The 26830-nt window shown below is 48.1% G+C and overlaps 1 protein-coding gene across 1 annotated transcript in view; it reads left to right on the top strand.

Moving 5' to 3' along the window:
• CLCN1 (chloride voltage-gated channel 1) overlaps window positions 1–26203 on the top strand; it is a 33624-nt gene extending 7421 nt beyond the window's left edge. Inside the window, exons 7-23 of the mRNA XM_086687969.1 lie at window positions 64–142; window positions 5463–5588; window positions 5876–5960; window positions 6167–6268; window positions 6756–6840; window positions 7294–7443; window positions 13494–13563; window positions 13753–13863; window positions 15518–15731; window positions 15949–16082; window positions 18492–18736; window positions 19025–19136; window positions 19460–19539; window positions 19782–19820; window positions 23225–23329; window positions 23419–23505; window positions 23994–26203. Of these exons, the coding sequence (XP_086544095.1) occupies window positions 64–142; window positions 5463–5588; window positions 5876–5960; window positions 6167–6268; window positions 6756–6840; window positions 7294–7443; window positions 13494–13563; window positions 13753–13863; window positions 15518–15731; window positions 15949–16082; window positions 18492–18736; window positions 19025–19136; window positions 19460–19539; window positions 19782–19820; window positions 23225–23329; window positions 23419–23505; window positions 23994–24365 (2196 nt within the window). The 3' untranslated portion in view covers window positions 24366–26203. The remainder of the gene's footprint in view (window positions 1–63; window positions 143–5462; window positions 5589–5875; window positions 5961–6166; window positions 6269–6755; window positions 6841–7293; window positions 7444–13493; window positions 13564–13752; window positions 13864–15517; window positions 15732–15948; window positions 16083–18491; window positions 18737–19024; window positions 19137–19459; window positions 19540–19781; window positions 19821–23224; window positions 23330–23418; window positions 23506–23993) is intronic.
• The last annotated feature ends 627 nt before the right edge of the window (window positions 26204–26830 follow it).

The following is a 26830-nucleotide window of genomic DNA, read 5'->3' as shown; positions in this document are numbered from 1 at the left end:
CTCTCTGCTCCCCTTCCCTGCCCCACCCCCCATCTCTGTCTGTCTCTCTCTCTCCCCTAGTAGCAGCCATACTATTACACTGACATGCTGACTGTGGGCTGTGCTGTGGGAGTTGGCTGTTGTTTTGGGACACCACTCGGAGGCAAGTGATTTACCCCCTCCTACATCAGTCCACTGCCTGGCCCTGCTCCCCGAGTGCGATACTGCCAGTTAAAACAAAAGTATGACAAGAACAGCAAACTTTTAGTGAGCATTTACCGTGTGCAGGTGATGTTCTAAGCACCTTACTCCTGCTAAAAACTGTATGAGACCGACAGCACAGAGGAGAGGGAGGAGAAAACTGATCACAGAGAGGGTAAGTGACTTGAGCAAGGCCAGCCCATTAGCAAGAGGTAGAGCGGGGAATGAAAACCAAGGCAGTCCCCCCAGTCCCCCTACTTGTAATCAATAAAGCCTGTCGAAATTGTTGGACACCTTTGCCCTCCACTTATTACGTCCTCTAACCGGGGACCTTATGTAGTGTGTTCTCCACGGGAGAGCTTCCATTGTGCGTGTTATCAAGGACACGGGGGTCTAGGTGCGGTTATTCAGACTAATGGTCAGCTTTAATGAGGGCTGCGGACAGGAATTAAAGCACCTTTGCTCCCTGACAGCAACATAAACCTGAGATTAGTTCTCCCCGCACATGAAAGGCAAAGGGCAGCTTTTCAGACTGTTTTCTTTGTCCTGGGTCACTAACAAGTGGGCACGGACAGAGAAAGCAGCCGTGTTTACTTAGTGGTGAGTCCGTTGTAACAAGATTAACACAGGAGGGACTACATGGATCATTCATTCATTGGATTCATTGGTGATAAAAAGGGCACCGAGTTGACACTGGGGAAACAAAATTGCCAGAAAAGCATATGCTCCTTAAACGTTAGAGGTAGCTTTTCAATTATGAAAATGTAATCAGTCCCTTCATAGAGGAGTGCGCAGGTAACTCCCACGTCTCAGCTCAGGCATGACTTACGAGTAAGCGTTCAGAGGGAGCAGAAAGTGTGTCATACCCGTTTGTCCTGATGCTGTGCCCAGCGTAAGATCAGCTAGCATCCTGTCTGTACTTCTCGTGTCAGCTCTTGTCATTAAAGTCACCAGTCTCCATGAGTGAGGGGTGTATTTGAATTTCTGTACACACTTCAGTGCGTTTGAATTTCTGTACACGTTAGACATTCACACTTAACATTTGCACCCACTTTCACCTTTACTTTCTCTTTTTGCCTTACAAATCCAGAAAGTCTAAAAAGCATTTTCAGACAGGTGGGCTTTAAAAATTTTTTTTTTTAATCAGCCAGATTATTTTAAAATGAAGAGAATGTGTATTTTTTGCATAAAACTGGAATGTCTAGGATGAACGAGGAAGGTTTCTCTTGGTCCAGTGTAGCATATAGGAAGGTGGTAAGGGAGCGACAGGTAAAACATGGCTCTTGACCCGAGAAAAGGTTCAGTACTGAAAAATTAAGATGCCATTTTCAGGGGGCACCTGGGTGGCTCAGTCAGCTGAGCATCCAACTCTTGATTTCAGCTCAGGTCATGATCCCACGGTCTTGGAATCAAGCCCAGCATTGAGTTCTGTGCTGAGCATGGAACCTGATTGAGATCCTCTCTCCCTTTCTCTGCCCCTCCCCCACTTGCGCACGCATGCACACACTCTCTCAAATTTTTTAAAAATTAAAAAATAAACACCCTGGAAGGTAGGCTTATTTGATTATTTTTCTTTTTTTAAGAACATAGAGTAATTCTGAAAGAAAACATTAGTAAAACGATAATTTATTCATTACATAGCCAACTCTTAATTCCTTACACTGATGAAAGAAATCTGCTTCAACAACCTGCTAAAACGACAAACATCTTTTTGCTTCTACCATGTGCCCTCTGTGCGGTGTGCCCTCTGGGTGTGCTGGATCCCATACTCCCAGGGGCTCACAGCTGACGGGGTGGATGGGCAGATAAACCCATCATCATAGCCCACCCAAAGAAGTGTCTCGATGACAGTTTGGGCAAAGTGCAAGGAAGACAATGAGGACAGGGTACTTTGGACAGAAGAGACAGCATTGCAAAGTCAAGATCTGGGGGCTGTAATCACAGTAGATGAGAGCATTGTTAAGAGAAACAGGAACAGGAAGTGAGTCTGCACAGGGAAACCATGAAGGAAGGAAATCATGAATCGTGAAGGTCCTCACAGGCCATGCACAAGAATGTAGATTCTATTCTCTAGGCCACAATTTGTCCAAATGTGTTTTACAGAACATGGTTCTCCATGGCATTAATAGAGGTAACGTGAAAAGTGTTCCAAGGTCAAATAAGTTGGAAAAACACTGTGTTAAACAGCTAGTTCTTTAAACTGGAAGAGTTATCGGAATGTTGGATATGCTGGCATGCTTTGTGAATATGCAAAATGTGGCTCCAGTACAGCATTTCCCACAGAATCCCTTCTGCAAGGAACTTCTCATAAGACTCAGAAGACCTCACAGATCGGGCTTTTGGAAATGCTGTCACAGGGGAAGGGGAGCCATGGAAGAATTCTGTACAAGGAAGGGAGTGACACACGACAGGCCCGGCACATCCATCCAGTCCCTCCAGCAGATGTGTGCAGAGTTGGACCAGCCTGCGGATTAACAGGATTCAGTCTAAGATTAAGAAGAAGGCTATTGTCAAAGCCCTGATGCCAGATGATAAGAGACTGAACTGGACAGAGGAAGAAGAGAGAAGAGGATGATACATACGGATGATAGAAAGTAAAATTGATGTGACCTGGAGGTTGATTTTATGTGAGGCTATAAAGGATGAGACAGAGGAATCTGGGCCAACTTCCAAAGTTTATTCCAAGGAAAATTGGGTGGACAGCGGTGCTGGTCAGCAAGACAAGGAATATGGGACATGAAACGGGTCTGGAGGAGTTGATCCATTTTACTTTAAATCTATTGAGTTTGAAGATCCAGTGGCATAGCCGAGTGATACCAACCAGGCAGCTGGACTGTTGAGTCTGAAGTCCAGGAACTGAGCTGAACACATGGCTTTGCTAACAAGTAGCCTGTCGGTGGCAGTTGAAGCCATGAAATGGAGAAAGTGTGTCTGTGAGTAGCAAGAGCAGGAGGCCAAGGTCAAGGCCCTGGCTTGGGCAGGGGCAAAGGAGCCAGAGGGGGAGAACAGGGAACATCCAGGGCGGTAGAAGAGAGCTGTACCACAGAACAGAAACCAGAGAGTTTCCAGAAGCTGTTTGTGTTTTTAATGCTTTGTTTGCTCTTAGCGGCACATTTTCTGCTTGGCTCAGACTAATAGTAAAATCAGTTCTCATTCCTGAGTATAGAGTGACAGACTGCTGGGGAAAGCATCCCAGAACCACATCATAGGAAAGAAAATCTAGCCCAGGGTTTCAAAATATGGTCGTAAAATATTCATAAGTTGGATAGCTTACACCCCAACAAATCAAAGCTGACTTTGTTTTATTACTGGTAAAGAAAAGGAGAGAGACTTCCTCCACCTGCTCCCCACACTGTGTCAAATCCTCCTTTCAGCCCGAGGAGACAGTAGCCTTCCCGGCCGTGATTTGAGGAGCAGGGGCAGAAAGGGTGGCTGGCAGCTCCAGCTGCCCCAAATTCCCCCTTCCCTCGCTCCGCTCTCTGAAATTTCACCTGTTCTGTTCTCTCTTGTTCTCTCTCCTCCCCTTCCTCTCCCGTTCACCCATAGAACAGACAGAAAGCCCCGACGATGTGTCAGGCATTGTATTAGGTGGTGGTTTCCAAGGAACTTTTGATCCTAGGGGGAACTCAGAGACGGAAACACACAAGTGCTCAAACAGTCCAAAATTCTGAGACAGTCAGCTGTTTCCACCTGACGAGGGGCACCTGTAATGCCTTCCCAGAGAAGGTGACTTTTGAGCTGACCCCTAGGGACCCTCGGCCAAAATGCTGCAGCTACTCTGTGAGGGAGTAACCGGCAGGCCACTATCCTCTTGGAGCAAGTAACTTACTCAACTATTGACTGTCACCTGTGAAACAGAGCGGGGCGGTCCCGGAGGAGTCCAGAGTTGTGACTTTGCATGTAGAACAGGGAGAAAAACATTGGCTCGGACGGAAGCTGCTACCTGAGGGGTCTCAGACCAGCAACCGTTCACCGTGGGGGGAAAGGAGGAGACGCACCTTAGCTGGTTCCTGGTTGCTCTTGGGCCCAGGCCTCTCCTCCATTCATCTAGTTACATGCTGCATTTTTCTGGTTTCTCTTCCTCATTTTCCATAAAGATGAGGCTTAGCTAGCTACTATTTCTTGCCATCAATTTTTATCCTGCATCTAATCAAAGTCCACTCCCGTATTCTTAATACGTTCAAAGGTTATTTTCCTTGCTGTCTCTTGAATCTCGCTTTTAGGCCCTCATTAGCGTTCCTCACTTTGTCCCTCCCTCTGCTTGCTATCGGTCTATGTATCGACCTCCTCATTTTCCCCTCCAGCATCTGCTCAGAAACAGTGCTATTTAGGCCTTTTAATTAGCTTTCCTTCTGCCCCACTCACCTTTCTGAAACAAAATTGTTTTTAACTCCTAGCCTCTTGGTTTTTCCCCTTGTTTTTGTTATTTTATGTCAGGTTTTTAATGTTAACTTTTTTTTTTAATTTGAGAGAGAGCACGCACAGGGGAGAGGGGGAGAGAGAGAGAGAGAGAGAGAGGGAGAGAGAGAGAGGGAATATTAAGCTGGCTCTGCACTCAATGTGCATGCACAGGGCTCAATCTCATGACCCGGGATCATGGCCTGAGCCAAAATCAAGAGTCAGACACTCAGCCGACTGAGCCGCCCAGGCGCCCCTAATATTAATTTTTAAACACTTTGATGAATCCTCTTCTTTTCTTGGAATATTGATTATTGTTAGCTCTCATGAAGGCTTCTCATGTTCATTTTTCTTATTTGTTCCTTATAAAGTTGCCTCAAGGTATGTGGTACCTGGGAGGAGGGAGTAGAGATTGGAGGGAATGTGAAGGAGAGTTCCCGTGGGTCCTGAGCTCTGCCTCACAGCTCTGCTGAGCACCTGCTCTGGAAATGTTTTCTCCCATAACTTCCCTGCAGAAACTTTGCAACAACCCTTAAGTCCCTGTGGCTATCTGACAATCGTGAATCCCACCCAACCCTACTTTCTAAGGGAGAGAGAGGGTGGGACCACCTGACCCCCTCAGTCTGTGGGTTGAGGACCACACTCCCCGTCCCCCACCCCGAGCTCCTCTCTGTATCTTACTGGACCACATCCCCAGCCTGCAAACAACCGCCAGCGTGAGCAGGTGTATGTTTTAGAGCGTGAGATTCCAGGAGACCATTACTTCCCACTGCTGCTTCCCCTCGTGATTCAGGTTTCAGCAAAAGCACCTCGGGGCCACAGGGTGGGGGCTGGGGGAGAGCCTCTTACTCTGTCTGGCCCTGACCACCCCCACGCCCCTGCAGGAGTGCTGTTCAGCATCGAGGTCACCTCTACCTACTTTGCCGTGCGGAACTACTGGCGAGGATTCTTTGCGGCCACGTTCAGTGCCTTTGTTTTCCGCGTGCTGGCCGTGTGGAACAAGGATGCCGGTAACAGGGAAGGAGGGAGGCTGGTAATGGGGCGTGTAGGGAAGCTCCTTAGGGCGGTTTAGAAAAGGAATGGATGGCATTATTTCGGAAGTGGGCCCAAGGATATAGAGCAAAGATATAGGTCCTGGATCACGGAGTAGAAGGGCAGTGTTCGGCCATAAAAACTGGAAATTCAGTGGAAGAGGTGACATTGGCCTCGGAGGAAGGAAGGAATTGACCCTCGGCTGATGACCCTGGCTTCCCCTCGGGTCTCTCTGGCGCTCCCACCATGCCTTTCCATCCCGTAGTCACCATCACCGCCCTCTTCAGAACCAATTTCCGAATGGATTTCCCCTTTGACCTGCAGGAACTCCCAGCCTTTGCCATCATCGGGTCAGTGGAGTGCCCTGGGAGTGGTTAGCTGGGGGTGGGGGCAGGGCAGGGTGCGGCTTTGGGCTGGGAGGGGCCCAAGCTGAAAGCCTGGGGGCAGGCGTGGGTGAGTGTGAGTTGCTGGGGGAGGGTGGGTGCCTGGTATTTGTTTCCCTGCCACAGCCAGGTCTGGGATGAGGGTTCCATTGCTGTATGACTTGCACCCTCAGGATTTGCTGTGGGTTCCTGGGAGCTGTATTTGTGTATCTGCACCGCCAAGTCATGCTTGGTGTCCGAAGGCACAAGGCCCTCAGCCGATTTCTGGCGAAGCAGTGAGTCACTGCCCTTCTGTGTCCTACCCATTTACTTTCTGCTTTCTCCACGAGCCCCTCCCTTTTAATCTTTCTCAAAGGCTGTAAATGCCAATACATGACTTGCGATAAAATATAGGAGCCCTGATATTCCACATAGAGAGAGAACACGGTGTGGTTTGCCCGTTAAAGATTGCTTTTTGGTGGCAAGAACATTCTGTGTTTAAAGAGCTGAGGATGGGATGCCTGGGTGGCTCAGTGGACTGAGCATCTGACTCTTGGTTTCAGCTCAGGTCATGATCTCACAGTTCGTGGGCTCTCTCTCCTCTCTCTCTCTCTCCCTCCCCCCGCCCCACCCCTCTCCCTCACTCACTTTCTCTCTCTCCTAAAAAAATAAAATAAAAATAAAGAGCTAAGTCTGCAGTGGGCTACTAGGACCCAGCTAGCCAGCTCATTGTGACATCCACTGTGGCTAACTTGGGGGGGCTTAAATCTGTGTCTTTTTCAGTCGCCTGCTGTATCCCGGAATCGTCACCTTTGTCATCGCTTCATTCACTTTTCCACCAGGAATGGGTCAATTCATGGCTGGAGAGGTCAGCTCCAAAGAGTCTGGGGAGGGAGGCGGGCGTCAGGTCACTGAGCTGGGACTAAGCCAGGGCAGGGCCACAGCACAGACATCCCTCCAGCTTCTGAGCACAGGTACTTTTACCCAAGTGTAGAATCTCTCCCCAAGAACAGACAAGAGAGACCCTTGAAGAATGAGACGAGAGAATCCACTTGTATGTTTGTTTGTTTGTTTGTTTTTTGGGAGAGAGAGAGGGAGGGGCAGAGAGAAGGAGAGATAGAATCCCAAGCAGGCTCCACGCTGACAGCAGAAAGCCCAATGCAGGGCTCGAACTCATGAACCATGAGATCATAACCTGAGCTGAAGTCGGATGCTTAACCGACTGAGCTACCCGGGAAACCCCAGGAGAATCAGTTCTGTACAAAGCGCTAGCACCAAACATCCTTGGAGACCTGCCCCCTTTTGCTTCTCCCTCTCACAGCTGATGCCTCGTGAAGCCATCAGTACCCTCTTTGACAACAACACGTGGGTAAAGCATGTGGGTGACCCTGCAAGCCTGGGCCAGTCGGCTGTGTGGATCCATCCACAAGTCAACGTCGTCATCATCATCCTCCTCTTCTTTATCATGAAGGTACCCCTCCCTGCACTCCTGACCCCCTAAGCTTCTGTCTGTTTTCAACCTGGAACCCATAGTTTGCGTAGGGTAGAAAAGGGTAAACTTCATGTGGACCGAAAAACAAGTAGCTGGAAACCATAGCGCAGGTAAGTTGCCCATCTATAGGAGTGAGCCAGTGTCTATTCATGTCAACTTAGCGATGTTACCATCATTACCATAAGCCTGCTAAAAGTTCCACTTGCTAAGTGCCTAAGATGTCACAGCAGCCTGGTAAACAAGGACAAGACGGGGTGGAGCAGTATAGATGACTGTGGGAACACCTAAGATAAGCTAACCAAATCCCACCACATATTAGAGAATTGTATACTTCATTCTCCATGCGTCTGATTATCCATTTTTGGATGATTTGCATATCCATTTTCCCCCTGTCTAGTGGGTAATCTCTTTTCTAGAATTGCAAAAGAGATAAAATATTTAAATCAATTTTATTAGTGGCTATATGTAATTTTTATACATGGTATTGTTCCCTAGTTAGGTAGCGAGGCCGTGAGGATTTTACCACTCTCAAGCCTTTTTCTCCTAATTTCAGTTAGGAAACCACAACTGGTCTCTTACATCCGTTCTCTTCCATGTCTGCCCATCAAGGACCATGTATTCCTAAGCTTCTCAGTCACCGCCTTATACAAAGATATTTTTATTTCCACCCCTAGTTGTGACATCTCTTCTGGCTGCTGCTTGCCTTTCTTTTTTCTCTTTTGATGATTGCCTTATTACTGACAGTGCGTGTTGCCTGTATGTTCCAAGATTTCCTCTGTATATTAGGATTCTCAAGTAAAAGACTGTCCACACTGAACCTTCATGCTTTTGAATACCTTGCTATTAACTTATCCATGATAATTTTTGTGAATCTATATTTTTGCAGGATATGAGTCACTAAGTTATATATGCTTATGGTTGGAAAAAATGTCTTTGTTTTTTGCTGCTCCTTTAATGTACTTGCCAAGGATCCCATGATTAAAGATACCAGGTGCTTGACGCACCAGGTTCCAAGTCTGTGACTTACATTCTCAGGATTTGCTCTGGGTTTCTGGAAGCTGTATCTGTGCATGTTCTTTCCCGTTCCACTCCATGTGGGTTCAGTGGGTCAACAGCTTCCATATTTTGCACACCTGCTTTATTAATTAGGTCCGTTTTTGTTTCTTCCTTCACAAGATTTGATATTTTTATCGTAAAAGTAGTCTCGCTGTCTTGTTAGGGATTTGACTTTTGGACTTCCAGTACAGTGTTCATCTTCTCTCACTTATAAATCGCAGCTTCCTGTAAGTAACCGAGTCCAAGTTTTGATAGCATCTCAGAATTTATTGTTCAAGGAAAATAATATAGACTGAGCTGTATGGTAACTTTGGGATCATATATACTTTTTTTTTAATTTTATTCAAATCCAAGTTAGTTAAAGTAATGTAATAATGGTTCCAGGAGTAGAATTTAGTATAACACCCAGTACTCATCCCAAGGGCCGTCCTTAATACCCATCACCCATTTAGTGCATTCCCCCACCCAAGCCCCGCCTCCCATCAACCCTCAATTTGTTTTTTGTACTTAGGAGTTTCTTATGGTTTGCCTCCCTCTCTGTTGTTTTTTTTTTTTTTTAATTTTTTTTAATGTTTATTCATTTTTGACAGAGAGTGGGAGACAGAACGTGAGCGGGGGAGGGGCAGAGAGAGAGAGAGGGAGACCCAGAATCCGAAGCAGGCTCCAGGCCCCAAGCTATCAGCACAGAGCCCGACGCAGGGCTCAAACCCATGAACTGTGAGATCATGACCTGAGCTGAATTCGGATGCTTAACCGACTGAGCCACCCAGGCACCCCTCTCTGTTTTCATCTTATTTTTCCTTCCCTTCCTCTATGTTCATCTGTTCTGTTTCTTAAATTGCACGTGTGAGTGAAGTCATATGATATTTATCTTTCTCTGACTTATTTTGCTTAGCATAATTCATTCTAATTCCATCAATGTTGCTGCAAATTGCAAGATTTCATTCTTTTTGATCGCCAAGTACTATTCCATTGTGTATATATACCACATCTTTTTTATCTATTCTTCAGTCGATGGACATTTAGGCTGTTTCTATAATTTGGCTGTTGTTGATAGGATCGTATATACTTTTAAAATGTCAAGGTTTTGGGGTGCCTGGGTGACTCAGTCAGTTGAGCATTTGACTCTTGATTTCAGCTCAGGTCATGAGCTCATGGTCATGGGATTGAGCCCCACGTCAGGCTCTGTGCTAGCTGTGGAGCCTGTCTAGGATTCTCTCTCTCCTTCTGCCCCTCTCCCTTGCTTGCATGCACTCTCTCTCTCTCTAAAATTAAAAACAAACAAACAAACAAAAAACCAACTTTTTTTTTTTTTTTACAGGAGAACAAATCTACATCTTTATTTATTTACTTTTCAGTTAGTTTAAATCCTTGAGGGGTACAACGTCACACAGATTCTGTGGCCAATGGCTTTAGTAGGAAGGTTGCTTTGGAATTTGGCACGAACCATGCCACTGTTTCCTGGAGCATGAGTTACTTTTCCTGAGTATTCTGGTTTTGTTCGGTTTGCCACCAGGAGTCACTCTGTTGTTCTTTGCCTTGTACACAGAAGCACATCTCTTGCCTAGATAGAATTCAGTTTCATCTCGACATAAACACCTTCAATTTTAAGAAGAGCTGTTGTTCCCTCTGGTTCTGGAGACCCCGCTTATAGCCAGCAAAAATGGCTTTGGACCACAGCCTTCCAGACATACTTGTCATTTTCAGGAGTCCTGTTCCCAGCAGGCCTCCACAGGTTCCAAGATAGTAGAAGGAGCAAAAATAAATAAATAAATAAATAAATAATAAAAAATAATTAAAAGAAAATGTCAAGCTTTTGAAAAGTTTTGAAGAAACAAAATACTGTATATTTTTCAACATTTCCCCTACACCTCACTTCACCTCATCCCAGATTCCCAAGTATATATCTGGATTCAACTTCACAGATTAAAGTTTATTCTAAGAAGCCTAATTGGATTATATAGCAGGACTCAACTGTATGTCACTATTATTAATTTCTCACTGAATTACATCCTTGATAATGTGTATATCATAAGCGTGTCAGGGGGAGAAACTCATGTACTTCCTGGGCTATGTTTCAAGCCCCACAGTATGTAGCAGGCCTGTGCTATTATATAATATTTATACACATAAAACCACTCACTGCTATAAATCTGATATTGTCTGATTGATTATCATTGCTTCCAGCATTTTCACTGTTCTGCTGTTGGACACATACACATCCCTTTATTCTGAAGTGTAGGTAATGGTCTCTCTGTCTTAAAAATAAATTTAAAAAACATTTTTTTAAAAAGGGTGCCTGAGTGGCTCAGTTGGTTGAGTGTCCAACTTCAGCTCAGGTCATGATCTCACAGTTCGTGAGTTCGAGCCTTACGTAGGGTGTGCTGACAGCTCAGAGCCTGGAGCCTGCTTCGGATTCTGTGTCTCACTCTCTCTCTCTGCCCCATCCCCAAATCATGCTCTGTCTCTCTCTGTCTTAAAAAAAAAAAAAAATTAAAGTATAGGTAGTAGGTTACCTATACACACACACATATATATACACACATACATACATACATACGTACACAGGCAGTATCCATACAGGTAGATAAGGTTCTCAGCTATTGATGAAAGGGACTTCTGTATTCCTCAGTCTTAAGACATAGAAAGTATCACCATGCGGTAAGTCACCAGCTCCCACAATGGGTATGAATATTACAACTTCTCAGTTTCCCTTTTTAAGAGTCCAACATCATTACCTGGTATCACTGTTCAGCATAGCCCAGGGTTCAGTAGAATTCTTCATAGCACTCCTTCTTGTGGAGGGTCTAAATAAAGTGACATCTGTCATAACAGGTGTCTACTTTCCCAATTCTCTAGAACTGGGTGTTTAAATTCTTGGGAGTTATTTGTGTTCCACATTACTTACTTTGCTTCTGGATCCTTCCTTTCATGCGCTAATAGCTCAGAGAGTTTGCTAACCTCATATGTCATTCTTTGTGCTACAGGGGTTGATCACTTCCATGTCCTCTGATCCTCATCTGTTCTTACACATATCTTGGGGGATAATCCAAACTTTGTCCTCTGAATTCAGCCCTATTATCCACGTATTATCTGTATTACTGGAGTGTTCAGGTTAACCCAAACCAACAAAATTCTGTATGGCTTTCATGTGCTTATTCCAAAAAGATGGCACAGAATAGTTCAAGGGGTCTCCAATTGTTATATGTCAGAATCACTTATGAAGGTTAAACTAGAAGGGTCTAGAACTCCATGTCTAGACAGACTGACATGGTGTCTGGTCATCTGCAGTTTCAACCAGTTTACCAGTGAGCATTTCTGTTGGGTGTTGTAGCAAATATTATCTCTGAGAAGCCTTTTCTGTTTTGTATGGACACTATTTGCACGGACACTTGCATGGACCAAGCAAACTCTCTTCTTTGTTTCCTTCCTCCCTCCTTCCCTCCCTCCCCAGTGACCTACCTACATCTGACTTGCATTTATGAGCACCATGCCAGTGCTGAGAGCAGGTAGAGAAGAGGCATGCGGTTGCTTTCTACTCAAGGCGTTCTTAGTTTATATCTCTTCACTTGACTTTGCAGTTCTCAACTGTTTTACCCACTCATATTCTGACCTGAAGAAGTATGTATGCATTTTGCATCAACTCAGAGCTTCTGGAAAGAAACCTTCCCAGAGTTTCTGTCATGGCTCTTGACACCAGCCCTGTCTCAATGGAATCTTTTTTTTTTTTAATTTTTATTTATTTTGAGAGAGAGAGAGAGACAGAGAATGAATGAGGGATGGGCAGAGAGAGAGGGAGATAGAGAATCCCAAGCAGGCTCTGTGCTGTCAGACACAGGGCTCGAACTCACAGGCCGTGAGATCACGACCTAAACTTAACCGACCAAGTCACCCAGGCACTCCTCAAGGGAATCTTTCTAAGGTTCAGAATATTAAGAAATTTATTTCTTACCAGCTTACAGTAAATTTGCATAGGTTTTTAATTGTAAATGTTTCATCCTGTCAATTTGTTCGGACTTAGCTGCTACCATCTTTCACCAAATTAGTTTGAGATCCTTTTGTAAGATTAGCTGACTTATTTTGGAAGTGATACATAAACCTAATTCACATGCTATGTCTCACATTTTTATTTCTTTCACAGATATTTCAAAAGCTCAACCAATACTCTTTTCTCCACTCTTATTTCTCAATTCTTCTGCATTCCTTGCCACAGAATGTACCTATTGCTTTTGCTAAAATTGTTCCAATTTCTGTTGGAATACTTCCCGACAGAGTTGGCCTTGGAGATTGGCTAGGTTTCTCAGTGTGCCCTTCCAGGATGGCAGGACAGATCTGATGTGTTTTGAATCTCTGCTTAAGGTGATTTGATGTTAGGAAATGGCTCCGGCAAGACAGGCTTCGCTCTAGACTCCCTTGTGAGGTTTACCATATAAACAGCTTTGTAAATGACCACCTCAAAGCTACATTAGTCATGTAGTAAGTCACTAAGACTTTAAGGTGTCTGCCACTTAGAAATGGGCTCTTTTTCAGAAACATAATCTGACTGGGAAAAGATGTCCTCCAGCTTCAAGACTTTTAGGCTGTTCAGCTGAGATGACCTTTTCAGGCTAAGAGGGTACAGTATAGGCCAGGAGCCTTCTGGAGCAGGGACAGGAGTCTTCAGGGGCTCCACTCTTCCTTCTAGATTGCCTAAAGGCAAACACAGTCGCTCCAAGTCAGAACGATTTGAGTTAACGATCAGGAGGAACTTTCTTATAATGTTTCTTTGGTTGTCTCTTAGACTGAGCACTCCACGTTTTTTTTTGGTTCTGGAGGAAGGGTGCAGACAAAATGGCTTCCAAAAGGATTTGCTATCCCAGGGTTTCTGTGACTCTCGAAGCAAGAAGGAGGGTTGGAAGTGGGGAGAGGGTGGAGTGTATGCATGTGTATTGGGCAGGGTTGAGAGGGTGTCCTGATGCCTCTTTTTACCCCAGTTTTGGATGTCCATCGTGGCCACCACTATGCCCATACCCTGTGGAGGCTTCATGCCTGTGTTTGTGCTAGGTAAGTTCTGGTGGGAAGCCTGGGATCTTACTGAGAGCTGCAATCTAGGGTACTGGGAAATCAAGGAAAGGTCTGGATGCTTGGGGCTTATGTTTGGTCTTAGTGCCCAAGCAGGGATTGGCTCTGAAAATATAGAGGATCTGGAACTTGGATCTTTCAGTACCTTCGTTCCTTTTGTCTTTCCTCTAGGAGCTGCATTTGGAAGACTGGTGGGAGAGATCATGGCCATGCTATTCCCTGACGGTATCCTATTCGATGACATCATCTACAAGATCCTACCCGGGGGCTATGCAGTAATTGGTGAGACACATTCTACCCTCCGGAATCCCTAATAGCCACACTCAAACTCTCCCATGACATCTTTATTCCAGGCTTCACAATGAGGTTTTAATTTTTCGCTATTTGATTCAACTTTTGTTCAAATAATCAGCCCTTGGCTCTGACTCTCATTAGCTCTTATTGAATGTCTTTGAGCCTTAGTTTCTTTCTGTAGAAAAGGGATTATTATGGGGATTAAACAAGATAAGAAGGAAAGCACCTAGGATTGTGTCTGAATGTTTGGTGAGGGTTTTTTCTTTGCTTCCAAAGAATCAGAGAAACAGCAATGCAGGTGACTTGCTTGGATACTCCCAACCTACAGATGTGCCAATATTGACGGGACTTAAGAGTACATGACTAAGACCTAAGAACATGTGCTCATCTCTGCCACTTGTCACCTGCATGACTACAGAGCAAGTTAGCTACCTTTCTGCACCCCACTTTCTTTGCCCTCACGTGACTTCTGAGATATCTCACGGTCCTAACATTCTGATAATCTGTGATAATCCAACTGAAACCATCCAACTGAAACCATGTCTAACACAGAAGCCAGTGTAATCCTCAAAATTAGTATGCCTCCTCCCTCCTATGTTCTTCACCAAAATCCCATAACATCTAAGGCCATGCCTCCCTTAAATATAGAAGCCTTAACCGGTTTTGCATTGCATATGGCGACCTTACTCCCCGATCACAGTCCTTTACAAAAGCCTCTTTCATCAGTAAGAGTCATCTGCTCTTATTCCCCATCAAGTAAGCGGTACACCCAACATGGGGCTTGAACTCACCACCCCGAGATCAAGAATTGCACGCTCTACTGACTGTGCCCTTCTCTTTTGTAAATGTTTCTTGTTCTCTTTCCATGTATACCTTCTAGCAACTATTTCTGTTGATGGGAAAACATAACTAAAAACAAATAAGACAGATTCTGTTTTCAAAGAGTTCACAGAATCATAACATTGTAGGTCTGCAAGGGCCTTACAACTTATTTAATACCTCATTTACCTCAGAGATAAGAATATGGGATTCCAGAAGCATCAAGTTCTGTTCGCACAGTTGAGAAACTGTAGAACCAGGATCTGACACAGGTGTCATGTTCCAAGTCCACAGCCTGAGTCCTGGGTTTGACCCTCTTCATTCATAAATTGTTGACATCAAAACCTGAGGCCCAAAGTAAAATGCTATCACTGGGTTTTAAAATGCTCAGTTAAGAACAGTCCAAACTTCTGGGGCGCCTGGGTGGCTCAGTCGGTAGAGCATGTGACTCTCGATCTCAGGGTTGTGAGTTCAAGCTCCACACTGGGTGTAGAGACTACTTCAAAACAAAACAAAACAAAACAGAATGATCCAAACTTTCTAAAGCAAGGAATAGATAGGACATCACTGTCTTCATTTTATAAGTGAAAATCTGGGCACACACAATGATTTTGCAAATTGCCAAAGGACATCGAGTAAGATTAAAATGGTTTTCTAATACTTGAGCATTCTCACCACTACTCTTGACAGATGATTATGTCAGGAGTGTTGGTACTGACTGGGGTCATGTCTCCCCATTCTACGTCACTCCCATGGCATCCTCACGTGCCCTCCATGCCAGGAATGGCAACCCTAACCCACCGCTTCCTGTGTGTCATTCTAGGGGCAGCAGCGCTGACTGGTGCAGTGTCCCATACGGTCTCCACAGCTGTGATTTGCTTCGAGTTAACGGGTCAGATTGCCCACATCCTCCCCATGATGGTGGCTGTCATCTTGGCCAACATGGTGGCTCAGAGCCTGCAGCCCTCCCTCTATGACAGCATCATCCAGGTCAAGAAGCTACCCTACTTGCCTGACCTTGGTTGGAACCAGCTCAGGTCAGGGGCACCAGCTGGAATTAGTTCAGACTTGATGGGGTGGGGGTGGGAGGTTCTGAGGTTGAGACCGAGGTTAGGGTCAACATTTGGAAACACTGCTTTTTACTTACTTTTATGTTCCCATGTACTTGATGAATATTATGAGTGATGGAATGCCTGGGATGGCAAAGGAACAAGTGTATGGTGGGGCTAACCCCCATGCTTTCTTCCTCTGTAGCAAATTTACAATCTTTGTTGAGGACATCATGGTGCGTGATGTGAAGTTTGTTTCAGCCGCCTGCACGTATGGGGAATTGCAAACCCTGCTCCAGACCACCACAGTCAAGACTTTACCACTGGTTGATTCGAAAGGTCAGTGGGAAGGAAGGAAATAAACTCCTGAGCTAGCTACCTGAACAAGGGCTCCACAGAGGTGGAAGAGACACTGTAGTGTGGGCTTGTCATTAGAGACCACCCATTTGTGCCACAGCATACCCAGCCTGTGTTCCTTAAGGAACACGATCATCTTTGAGAAGGAAAAATACAGTCCTAACACAAGCGCAAGAAGATAGTGAAAAATCCAATTAGAGAACTATAGCTGATTCTCATTAGTCATTGTAGTTATGTTCTCTAAAGTTGCCATGAACACTGAATTAGGGATATGATACTGAACCATTGCCCTGGAGGAAATACAGGGTTAGGTTCCTCTGGTCACATTTTCTTCAACTAATCAATGCATAAACTTGGTTTATGTGTGTTTCTCTTTAAAGACAGCTTATTTCATGTATATAGTGTTGATTCACTAACTAGAATTCATGGCCAACAGGGCTATAACTCAGGCCTGAACGAAGCTTGCCTAGCACACGGATGTTCTCCATAAGGCCTATCACAGCCTTCTTGCTTGGGGATGGGGAGGGGTGGGGTGGGGTTTAAGCAGCAAAATCACCAACACAGAACCAACAAAAATGTGAAAATGTGGCATTAAACAGACCATGGAAAGAATGCTTGTTTACAATACGGGAGCTGAAACAAGAAGCAGAGCATCACTTTTGCAGCTTAGCTGGGAACACGTGCACAGGGAGGCCCCCGGTCATTCGCCGCTCTGTACAGGTCTGTGAATGACGGCGAGGGCACCTTGAGCACTGATCTGGGGGTTACAAATACGCCCCCGTATTTGAGACAGGAGACAAATTTGCAATCAAGGAATCCATGAACAGTGAGGCTTAGCCCCTTACGTGGTTCTCTTTGCTACTTCACTAAACGGTAGCTGTTCTTTAGTGCCCGACGTGAGGGGCAGAGGAAACCGTTCTGTATGAAGGAGTGAATGGTTTATCCTTTTTAATGTTTGTTTATTTATTTTGGGGGGTGGGGGCAAAGAGAGACAGGGAGAGAGAATCCCAAGTACTCTCTGCACAGTCAGTGCAGAGCCCCGCTCAGGGTTCGATTTCACGAACCGTGAGATCATGACCTGAGCCAAAATCAAGAGTCCACACTTGGGGCATCTGGGTGGCTCAGTCGGTTAAATGTCCAACTTTGTCTCAGGTCATGATCTCACAGTTAATGAGTTCAAGCCCCATGTCGGGCTCTTTGCTGACAGCTCAGACCCTGGAGGCTGCTTCGGATTCTGTGTCTCCCTCTCTCTCTGTCTCTCTGCCCCTCCTCTGCTTGTGCTCTCCCTCTCTCTCTCTCTCTCTCCCTCTCTCAAATAAATAAACATTAAAAAAAAAGTCGACGCTTAACCGACTGAGCCACCCAGGCGCTCCGAGGAGTGAATGGTTTAAAGCAGTGATTTCACACACTACTTTATTTCATCATCCTTTGGCATTTAATCCTGCTGTGTATTATTTCTTGTGTAGTTTATATATCTATGTCTCACTAGATTGGGAATTCTTTGAGGGCAGACACTGTAACTTCTATCCCCTTCAGGCTGTCTCCCTGTAGGTATTTACTAGATATTAAATTGATACTCGCCTAGTGCTTGAATTAGTGTAATTAAGAAGAATCATGTATGGCCACTTGGAGCCATTAAATTTGTTAGTTCCTGATTTCAGATAATCAGAGCATCCAAATTGTTCAGGTTAGACTCATTTTAATATTTTCCCCAAATCCCAAATACTTTTTAAGTGGCCTCTAAAGCAGTGGCTTTTCATTGGAGTCTGGGTACAGCCAATGAGATACAAGGTTTTCATAATAATGACAAAGACTTAATGGTAAGATTTATCTTAATAACACTGCCACAATTTTATGAGCTTACAACTTAATGAAAAGGTTCATTATGGTAGCAGAAATTTCCGTATATGAAACACCTTCCCAGGAAAAGTAGGCGTTTTGTTTATATCCTAGAAGGACCCAGAGTCTTTAAGTGATTAAGCATCAGATATCCTTGTACACTTCTTTCAAAGTATATTCACATCTCAGCCTATATAAGTGGATTTTAAAGTGTTTTTTTTTTTTTTTTTTTTTTTTGAGACAGGGTTGATTAGCTATTTTGATGCCAAGTTCACCTATTTACAAACAGCCTGTATAAGGAAGGGCTGCATTCAAATAAGTACAAATTAGCACTAAGTAGGATAGTATCAATTGGGTCTCTAAGTGCTGAATGAGTGAAATAAAAGGGATTGGGTGAGGTCAGTCCTGGCAGATGTTTGAAATGAGTTTTCAGAAAGAGAGGGTAAAAGCTGGGAAATGAAGCAGGGGTGCTGGGCTTCTGTACCGGACTGGATCCTGCGGAGCGGGGAGTGGAAGGAGCGGGCCCTCAGGCTGTGCTCCGCTCTCCCCCAGATTCAATGATCCTGCTGGGCTCCGTGGAGCGGTCAGAGCTGCAGTCCCTCCTGCAGCGCCACCTGTGCCCTGAGCGGAGGCTGCGGGCAGCCCAGGACATGGCCAGGAAGCTGTCTGAGCTGCCTTATGATGGAAAGGCGCGGCCTGCTGGCAGGGGGCACCAAGGCATCCCATCCGAGGGCCGGAGGGAGTCCTTTGCCTTTGTGGATGAGGATGAAGAGGAGGACCTCTCTGGGAAGCCCGAGGTGACCAGGCAGGGGTGGGGCTGGGGGAGCTGGATAGATTGGGGCAGAGGACAGAGAGGGCATGCTGATCACTGAGAAGGTCAAAGAGACCAGTGTCCCTGGGGGCCAGGGGCTGAAGGACATAAGGTTGCAGGTGATGGTACCAATGAGAACCCAAAGAGACACAGGAATTCTGAAAGGGGAGAAAGAATAGAGGTCGAGAGATTTCCCAGGACACCAGCTGATAAGGGGAGGAAAGTGCTAGGCAGCCTCTTCCCCAGGACTGAGAATTTTTACTGTTCCTTACAGCTGCCTCCTCTCCCCGCTCCTCGCTCCTTTCCTGCCACTCCATTGTCCCCAGAAGAGCCCAATGGGCCCCTGCCCAGCCACAAACAGCAGCCAGAAGCCCCGGACCCCGCAGGTGAAGATTCTCCCAGCATGCACCCGCATTCATGCCTGTGGCTTCTCTCTGGGCTCTCCTCAACCTAACAGCTGCTACTATAAGGAGGGGGGCGGGGGGATGGGATACCTATACATTGAGTCTCCATATCACCGTCCCAGGGAAGGGCAAGAGCTGATTTAAGAGGGTAGGAGAGAGGGTGTCCAGGGAGGTGACGCATCCGGGAAGTACACACCTTGTTTGGCAAAGTGTCAGGCGTCCCTCAGAGCCTCCCCAGCCGGCCGTTTCCTCCTAGGACAGATACCGCTCTGTTTCCGTTTCCATCCACTTGCCATTCCCCTCAGGTCAAAGACCCTCTGTCTTCCGGTCCCTGCTGCGCTGCTTACTGGGCAGACCTCGCCCCACAAAGAAGAAAACAACCCAGGTGAGAGCAGATGTGTCGCGGAGGGTGGACAGGGAAAGGGGCGTGCCTCTGCGAACGGAGACATCCATGGTCCGCAAGGCAGAAGTGAGAAGGCCCCACCATGGAGAAAGTTCATATGGAAGAAACCATGACTAGGAAGGCAGGGATCTGTGGCCCTGGCCTGTGAGAGATGGCTAATGGCCAAAGGAACCATAACTGCCATGAAAAGGGAAAGAACTTGGACCTATGTCTTTCTTCTCTAGGAGTCAACGGATTTGGTGGACACCATGTCACCTGAAGAGGTAAGAGAAACAGGAACGACCTGGGGTGGACTGTTCTGCCAAATGGAGACACTGTTCCCTTTCTTCATTATGTTGTTGTAAGAATAAGATGCGAGTCTAGGCCAGAAAGCATTGTGAGAGGTTGGGAATGAGATACGACTATGGAGGGAGGGCTGGGCACAGCGCTCAGAGGTAGCTGTTCTCAGAGGGATCAGAAGAGGGAAATTTTGAGCCTCCAGGCATGGATGGGACCGTAGTGCTCAGATGAGTCTTAGATCTTATAACATTTAGACATTCGGGATATTGTGGACCAGGCAGAGACTGTGTAGGAAGCATGAGCTTCACCTGAAGTAAAATGGCAGGCAGCCAGCAGTTACACATAGCGATGCAGAACAGCATGGAAGCTGAAATGGTCCATGCCTGCCGGAGGTTACGATGCTGGATTGGTCAGGGTCCTGAGACAATGAACTACAAGAAAATGCCAGTAAACAAGACTGGAAAGAACCTAAAACCTAGGGCAGATATTGACAGCAGTGCCCCACTGGGACAAACACCTATTTCCTAAAAAAGATAGCTATTGAGTCCGTGGTAGAGAAAATCTGGCCCTGAATAAGCCTGGCTGTGCGGAGCGGACAGACGGGGAGCAATGATCTGGAGGAGAAAGCTGAGCAGTACCGGTCCGAACAGACCCTGGGGTTGCAGAGACACAACAGGGTCCATTAGCAGCCATTCCATTTAGCAAAAGAATGCAGGCCCACCATGGAACTGAAAAGGTAGAGTTTTTTAAAAGTAGGTAGATGACAACCATAATGGATATTATTTTAAAATAAGCGTCTTTTTTTATAAAGTTTATTTATTTTGAGGTGGGGGAGGGGCAAAGAGAGAATCCCAAGCGGGCTCTGAGCTGTTAGTGCAGAGCCTGACACAGGGTTCAGTCTCACGAACCATAAGATCATGACCTGAGCCGAAATCAAGAGCTGGAACGCTTTAATCGACGAGCCACTTGGGCACCCCTAAAATAAACATCTTCTTGGTTGTCCAGACTATATGGGGGAGGACATGGGACATCACAAGAGAGGAGGGAAGTCTGTCCCTTCTCTCCTTGTCACTCCTCAAAACACACACCCTTCTGATCAATGCCTTATGGACAAATGGAATAGATGAGCACAGAGGAGAGAACAGCTACAGCTTTTGCCCCCAGGCAGGAGTCAGATGGGTCATGACAGTGGTTGAGGAGGATTTTGCTGGAGTTCAAAACCAATAATAATACTCTTTTAAAAAGTACCCCAGAGGGAAAGATAGCTAGTTGATCAGTGGGGCTATTTAATGACCACTGGAAATAAAGTGCCACCAGAAAGCATGTATTTTTAGCATATGTCTTTCCCAAAAAAGACTTTAGGGATGTAATCTCCCACATGAGCCACTGGGCCATTCTAGGAGGATAAGATCCATAGGAGTAAAAATTCAGGATATTCTGAACATGGTTTTCGGATGAGATCAAGAAGGCACTCTTGGCAATATCAAGGTGACACCTTCGGAAAGAGTGGAAGAATTCACTAACAGGTCACCAGAGGTCATGTTTATCTGTTCCTCTGTTAGGAGTACACACAGTTAGAGCCCCAGTTTGTTACCGGGACTGAGCCTTTACAAGTAGTGGGACCCCAAAGCAGAGATCCCCTGCCCCTTGGACACAAGCTGGGGGTTCCTGGAACTTGATCAGCAGTCAAGGTCGGAAGCACTGCTCTACCTCTGTGTCGTCTTGGGCAGGCAACTTATGCACCCTTTTCCTCTATCTCCTCATCTGTAAAATGGAGGTAATGATAGGTCGTTGGAGAGGATTCAGTGAGTGAAGACACGTAAAGCCACCCGAATGATGCTTGGCACAGAGGGAGTGCTTGGTGCATGTATGCTGGAAATGGTTCTGTTACTGTTGTTGTTCCTTAAGGGAGGACAAGAATGGAACCAGGGAAGGCAGGAAATGGTTGTAGAAAGATCCAGGAGGACAGGATCAACCAGACCAGGGTTGGCAAGGGCCCTACAAATAAATCATGTCTCCAGCACACCTGCTAAGTGGTCATCCATCCTGTGCTGTGAGGACCAGCCAAACCCTGTGTGAACCTCCCGTCAGGAAAGGAGGGGCCTGGAGGAGGTGTGGTTGCGGTCCAGAACAACCAGGAAGGGACAGATGGAGAGGACACCAGCCTGGACCATACACCCGGCACGAGAACCGGGACGTGGCCTTCAGAGACCTTCTCTGGAGCTTGAGACATGGGGACTTGGACAAACAGAAAAATAAAGGAGCACAGCGATCGGAAGGTGCTGACTGAGAAGAGATTTCAGGAAATTTTAGATTCCATTATAAAAGTCAGAGCTCTCCTGGATCATTTGGAATCTTGGGGATTTGGGTGCGTGTATCTAAATCAAGAGGAGATTAAGGCCTTCGTGCCTTCATGCTTCTGTGATAGACAAAACAAAACAAAAATGGTTTGATTCCAGCCAGTCACATCGGGTGCCATGTGAGTCGGTATAGCTCTTCTTCACACCCAACAAACAGTCCCCGCAATCTGGAAGAGACGAATGTGCTGGTTTCTGCACAACACGCGGTGGGCAAACGCACGTAACACTCCTAGGAGTTTACGTCCAGGGCGCCCGGGGGGGCTCAGTTAGCTGAGCAGCCAACTTCAGCTCAGGTCATGATACCGTGGTTTCTGGGTTCTAGCCCCACACGGGGCTCGCTGCTGTCAGTGCAGAGCGCGCTTCACTTTAGACTCTCTGTTCTGCCTCTCTTTCTGCCTCTCCCCTGCTTGCACTCTGTCTCTCAAAAATAAATAAACATTAAAAAAAAAAAAAAAAAGAGTTCTTCATCCCTGTCCTGTAGGCAGAGGTAAGACAAACGCCAGTAAAAGACTGAGCATGATCCATGTCATTTCTGTAAAGGAGGGCTCAGTAATGTGCTATAGGAAACGAAAAACCTGCTCCTGGGAGGTCAGGAGAGCCTGTGCAGGCAGGGTGGGGGCAGTAAGGGGAATCCAGGGGGCGAGAATAGCAAACGCAGGTTTGGGAAGGCACGTCTGGTTTCCCTGAGCAATGGGTATCACAGGAGTGGTGGAAAATAAGACTGGGCAGTTGGGTTGGGGCATGGGGAGTGGGGAGGGGAGGGGGTAGAGGACAAGAAGACAGAGAGGTGCTCTTTGTGCCTGAGAGACAAGGTGATGTGGGGCCTGATGAGGGAGGAGAGGAGAGGGTGCTGGCCCCTGGTGGGAAGGGAGGAGGGCTAGTACTGGGGGGGGGGGTGCGGTCAGTGACACTCCATTGCGTATTTCAGGGTCTGGGCTGGCTAGGAGGGCTGTTTGGGGCCCCGGCTGTAGATCTGAGGCTGAAGGGGGCCCCGTGATACTGAGCGAAGGCCCTACTCTGCCCAACAGATTGAGGCCTGGGAGAAGGAGCAGCTGAGCCAGCCGGTGTGTTTTGACTACTGCTGCATTGACCAGTCTCCCTTCCAGCTGGTGGAGCAGACGTCTCTGCACAAGGCGAGTCCTCGCCCACCACCGCTCAGGGCTGCTGCAGGCAGGGGAGGTGTGGGGCGGCCGCGCACTGACCTGCAGCTCTCTTCCTGCAGACCCACACGCTCTTCTCGCTCCTCGGCCTCCACCTTGCTTACGTGACCAGCATGGGGAAGCTCAGGGGCGTGCTGGCGTTGGAGGAGGTAATGACATGTCCCACTGGAGCAGCAGGAGGAAGAAGGGGCACAGGATAAGGGGGTGGGGAGGGGATGGCTTGACATCTGGGGGGGTCCCCCAGACTTCCCACTCTGTTTCTCACGCGGAGACTGGAGGGGGTGGGTGGCGCAAGGGGCAGGTGGAGAGGACCGCCCCCAGGATCTTCGTGGACTGCTTGGGTTTGGGGTGAGGGTTCAGGGCGTGAGTCACAGTTCCATGTGTGTGATCTGTGGGAAAATGGGATGGGGTGGGATGTGGCTGAAGGAGGCCTGAGGGTCACCAGGAAGGGGCCCGGCCAGAGGAGCTGGCGACTCGCGGCCCCGCGGGTGCACCTCTTCCCCAGGCCCCGTCTCCTGCCTCTCCACGCGTCCTGTTCCTCCTCATCGTGCGGGTCTGTTCTCTCGCGCCCGTGTCTCTCACCTGCCCCATCTTCGTCCTCTTCCCAACCGTGTACCCTCTTTCCCTCTCCCCGCAGCTGCAGAAGGCCATCGAAGGGCACACCAAGTCTGGGGTGCAGCTCCGCCCGCCCCTCGCCAGCTTCCGGAACACGACGACAGCTCGGAAGAACCCTGGGGGCCCGCCCCCTCCCACGGACACGTGGAGCCTGCCTGAGGACGGAACTGGGGCGGCCGGGGCGGGGGACAGGGCTCCCGCCTCCCCAGAGACCCCCATGCCCTCCCCCTCCCCGGAGCCCCCTCTCTCGGTGGCTCCAGCCAAGGTGGAGGGCGAGCTGGAGGAGCTGGAGCTGGTGGAGAGTCCCGGGCCGGAAGAGGAGCTGGCTGATATCCTGCAGGGCCCCAGTCTGCGGTCCACCGATGAGGAGGACGAGGATGAACTGATCCTGTGACGCCTCCAGGACCTCCTCCTCAAGACTGTCCAGAGGCCCCGGCCCCAGGCTGGCTTTGTGTGGGAGAGGGTACGTCCTGAGGTTGGAGGGATCACACCGATGTCCTGCCCCCTCCTGGGAATTGTGAAATGGGATAGTGACAGTCTTTGAGGAGGGTTCCTTGCAGCAGAGAGTAGCCTTGATCAGTTATTTAGGCCACGTCCCCCCATCCAGACACGCAGGGGCTTCTAACCCCAGCAGAGGGCCTGATAGTCCGTGGGGTTTTCCGAGTCTCTCTGGTGTGTGGGGTGGGACATACCCTGCGACTTTCAGGCCTCCCCTTATTCTCCAGGAGCCCCCTGATGTTCTTGTCCCAATGCCTTCCTGGCTCTGCCTATGTGTCTGCCAGTCTCCATGGCGGGGACCCACATGACTGTGGCCTGTGGAGGAGATGGGAGGCCCTCATGACCTCGTGGACAGATGGCCCCAGAATATACCCCAGAACAGTCCGCACCCCTCTCTCAGAGCCCCCCACCCCGTTCTCCCACTGGCTCACACCGGCTCCCTGGAAGTTGCCCCCCCCACTACCTGTCACGAGGCAAGGGTCATCGCTAGGGCACTGAAAGGCCGGTCCCATCACCTCCTCCTTTGCCTCAGACTTAAGCAGTGCAATGTGGATAAAGGAGGGGCAGCCTGACAGAGAAAAGTTTTCTGTGGAGGAAGCAGGGTCACTCCTACCTCCTTCAGGCAGAAATCACTCCCATACCAGTTTCCTCACCCTCCAGTTTCCAGGTCACTCCCTGGAAACATACATCCCCCTCCCCAGTGTCGTCACTGATCTGTCCTGCCCAAGGGTCAGCTGTGCCCTCCCGCTGCTGTGGCTGTGGCTTCTTCTACCCGGCGCCAAGGCTCAGGGCAAGGTCACTGGGTCACTCAGACACCAGCCTTTAGGCTGGTTCTTTGTGTTCCTCTCCTAGAGGTGGAGAGAGGAGGGTTCACAGTCAAGGTGGCAGATGTCTTTGATGCTTCCCACACTGGGGAAGTCAGATCCGTATCCTCCCCCAATCGGCAACAGGGTGTCTGCTGTTAGCCTGTCTTTCTTATAAGTGGTCTTGGGTGCTCTGAGCCTCCACGCCCAAGGCTTTCCTCCCTCCCTCCTTTTATGCCTTGTCTGGTTCTGCAGTTTTACCCCTTTCTGACATTCTCCTCCTTCTCCTCCCCTGTGCCCAGTCTCCGTCACCCCCCAAATAAGACACTCATAGTCAGATGTGCCACCACATTCTGTTTAGTGCCATTGAACACAGCCTGTAGCCCTCTCCAACATCACGTCCCTTCCACCTCCCCAGGCCGAGAGACAGAGAGAGAGAGAGAGAGAGAGAGAGAGAGAGAGAGGGCACAGCCTGGGGAGGGGGTTGGCAGTAGGCATGTGAGCCCGTGCCCATGTGTAAATAATCTATAATATTTATATATATATATTTATATATAATTCTCTCTGTAATATATGTCATAGAATCTCTCTTGGGCCTGGGGTGGGAATGTCACATTACGAAAACATGCTAAGACTGGCCATAAAAATGAATCATTTCCCAGACCTGGAAGACACAGAATGGGATGTAGAAGTGGGGGCAAAGAGAAGGGCATACACTCATTCACCAAGAGCCCCTCCTCAGCTGAGGGGCAAGAAGGAAGGCGTGGGGGGCAGTGGGGCAGTGGAAGGGGAGGAATGGGAGATTTGGATTTTTCTTTAATAAAGTGATTTGAAAATGAAAGTGCACCCCCCTCCCCCCCAAAGGAAAATCATTGAGCAAGAGCAGTTTCATTCACAAGAATATAAAAACAGCCCTGTTCCAGGACTGTCGTAAAACGTGCTGCACAGCCTTTAACCCCAAAGGAAAAGCAACCCCCCCGCCCCCCCACAGCCTCTTCCTGCACATGCCCCTCCCCTCCCCCTAGAATAGGCTATAAGCAAACCCCATGCACCTGCCCCCAGCACCGGAGAGCAGTTCCTCCCTCCATCAGAGTCCTAAGAGGGTCCCAGGGCAGGTCCTTGGTTCTTCCTCTTCAGAGTGGGAAATGCAGGCCCCCACCTGACCTCTGGTCTGCAAGACCCCTCCTCATGCAAAGTCTGCTAGACTCCCTCCCAGTTCCAGCCACTGTTTCAGGGACCATCTGGCTTCCTGGGAGAAGGGAGGGAGGAAGGGAGGACGGGGAGAACGCCGCTTCAGTCCACCTTTCCCGACTCCACAGGCCCTGAGCAAAAAGGAACTATAATGAACGAACCCGCTGGACTGGATGGCCGCCGCGGTCCGGGCACGGGGGCAGAACATAGGCACGAAGGGGGTGAGGCTAAGAGGGAAAGGTGGTGCGCTGAGACGGCAGGTGGCACAGGCGAGGACACAGGGACTCGCCAGCATGCAAAACCCCGAGGACCCGCGGCAGGAGTCTGGCGTGAGGGCCACGCGAGGCCACTTCCAGAGCTCCCAGCT

The sequence above is a fragment of the Puma concolor genome, chromosome A2, assembly GCF_028749965.1.
Source record: "Puma concolor isolate L17-30 chromosome A2, mPumCon1.1.hap2, whole genome shotgun sequence".
Taxonomy (NCBI): domain Eukaryota; kingdom Metazoa; phylum Chordata; class Mammalia; order Carnivora; family Felidae; genus Puma; species Puma concolor.
Note: the sequence above shows the minus strand (reverse complement) of the source record. Positions and strands in the feature narration are given on the sequence as shown.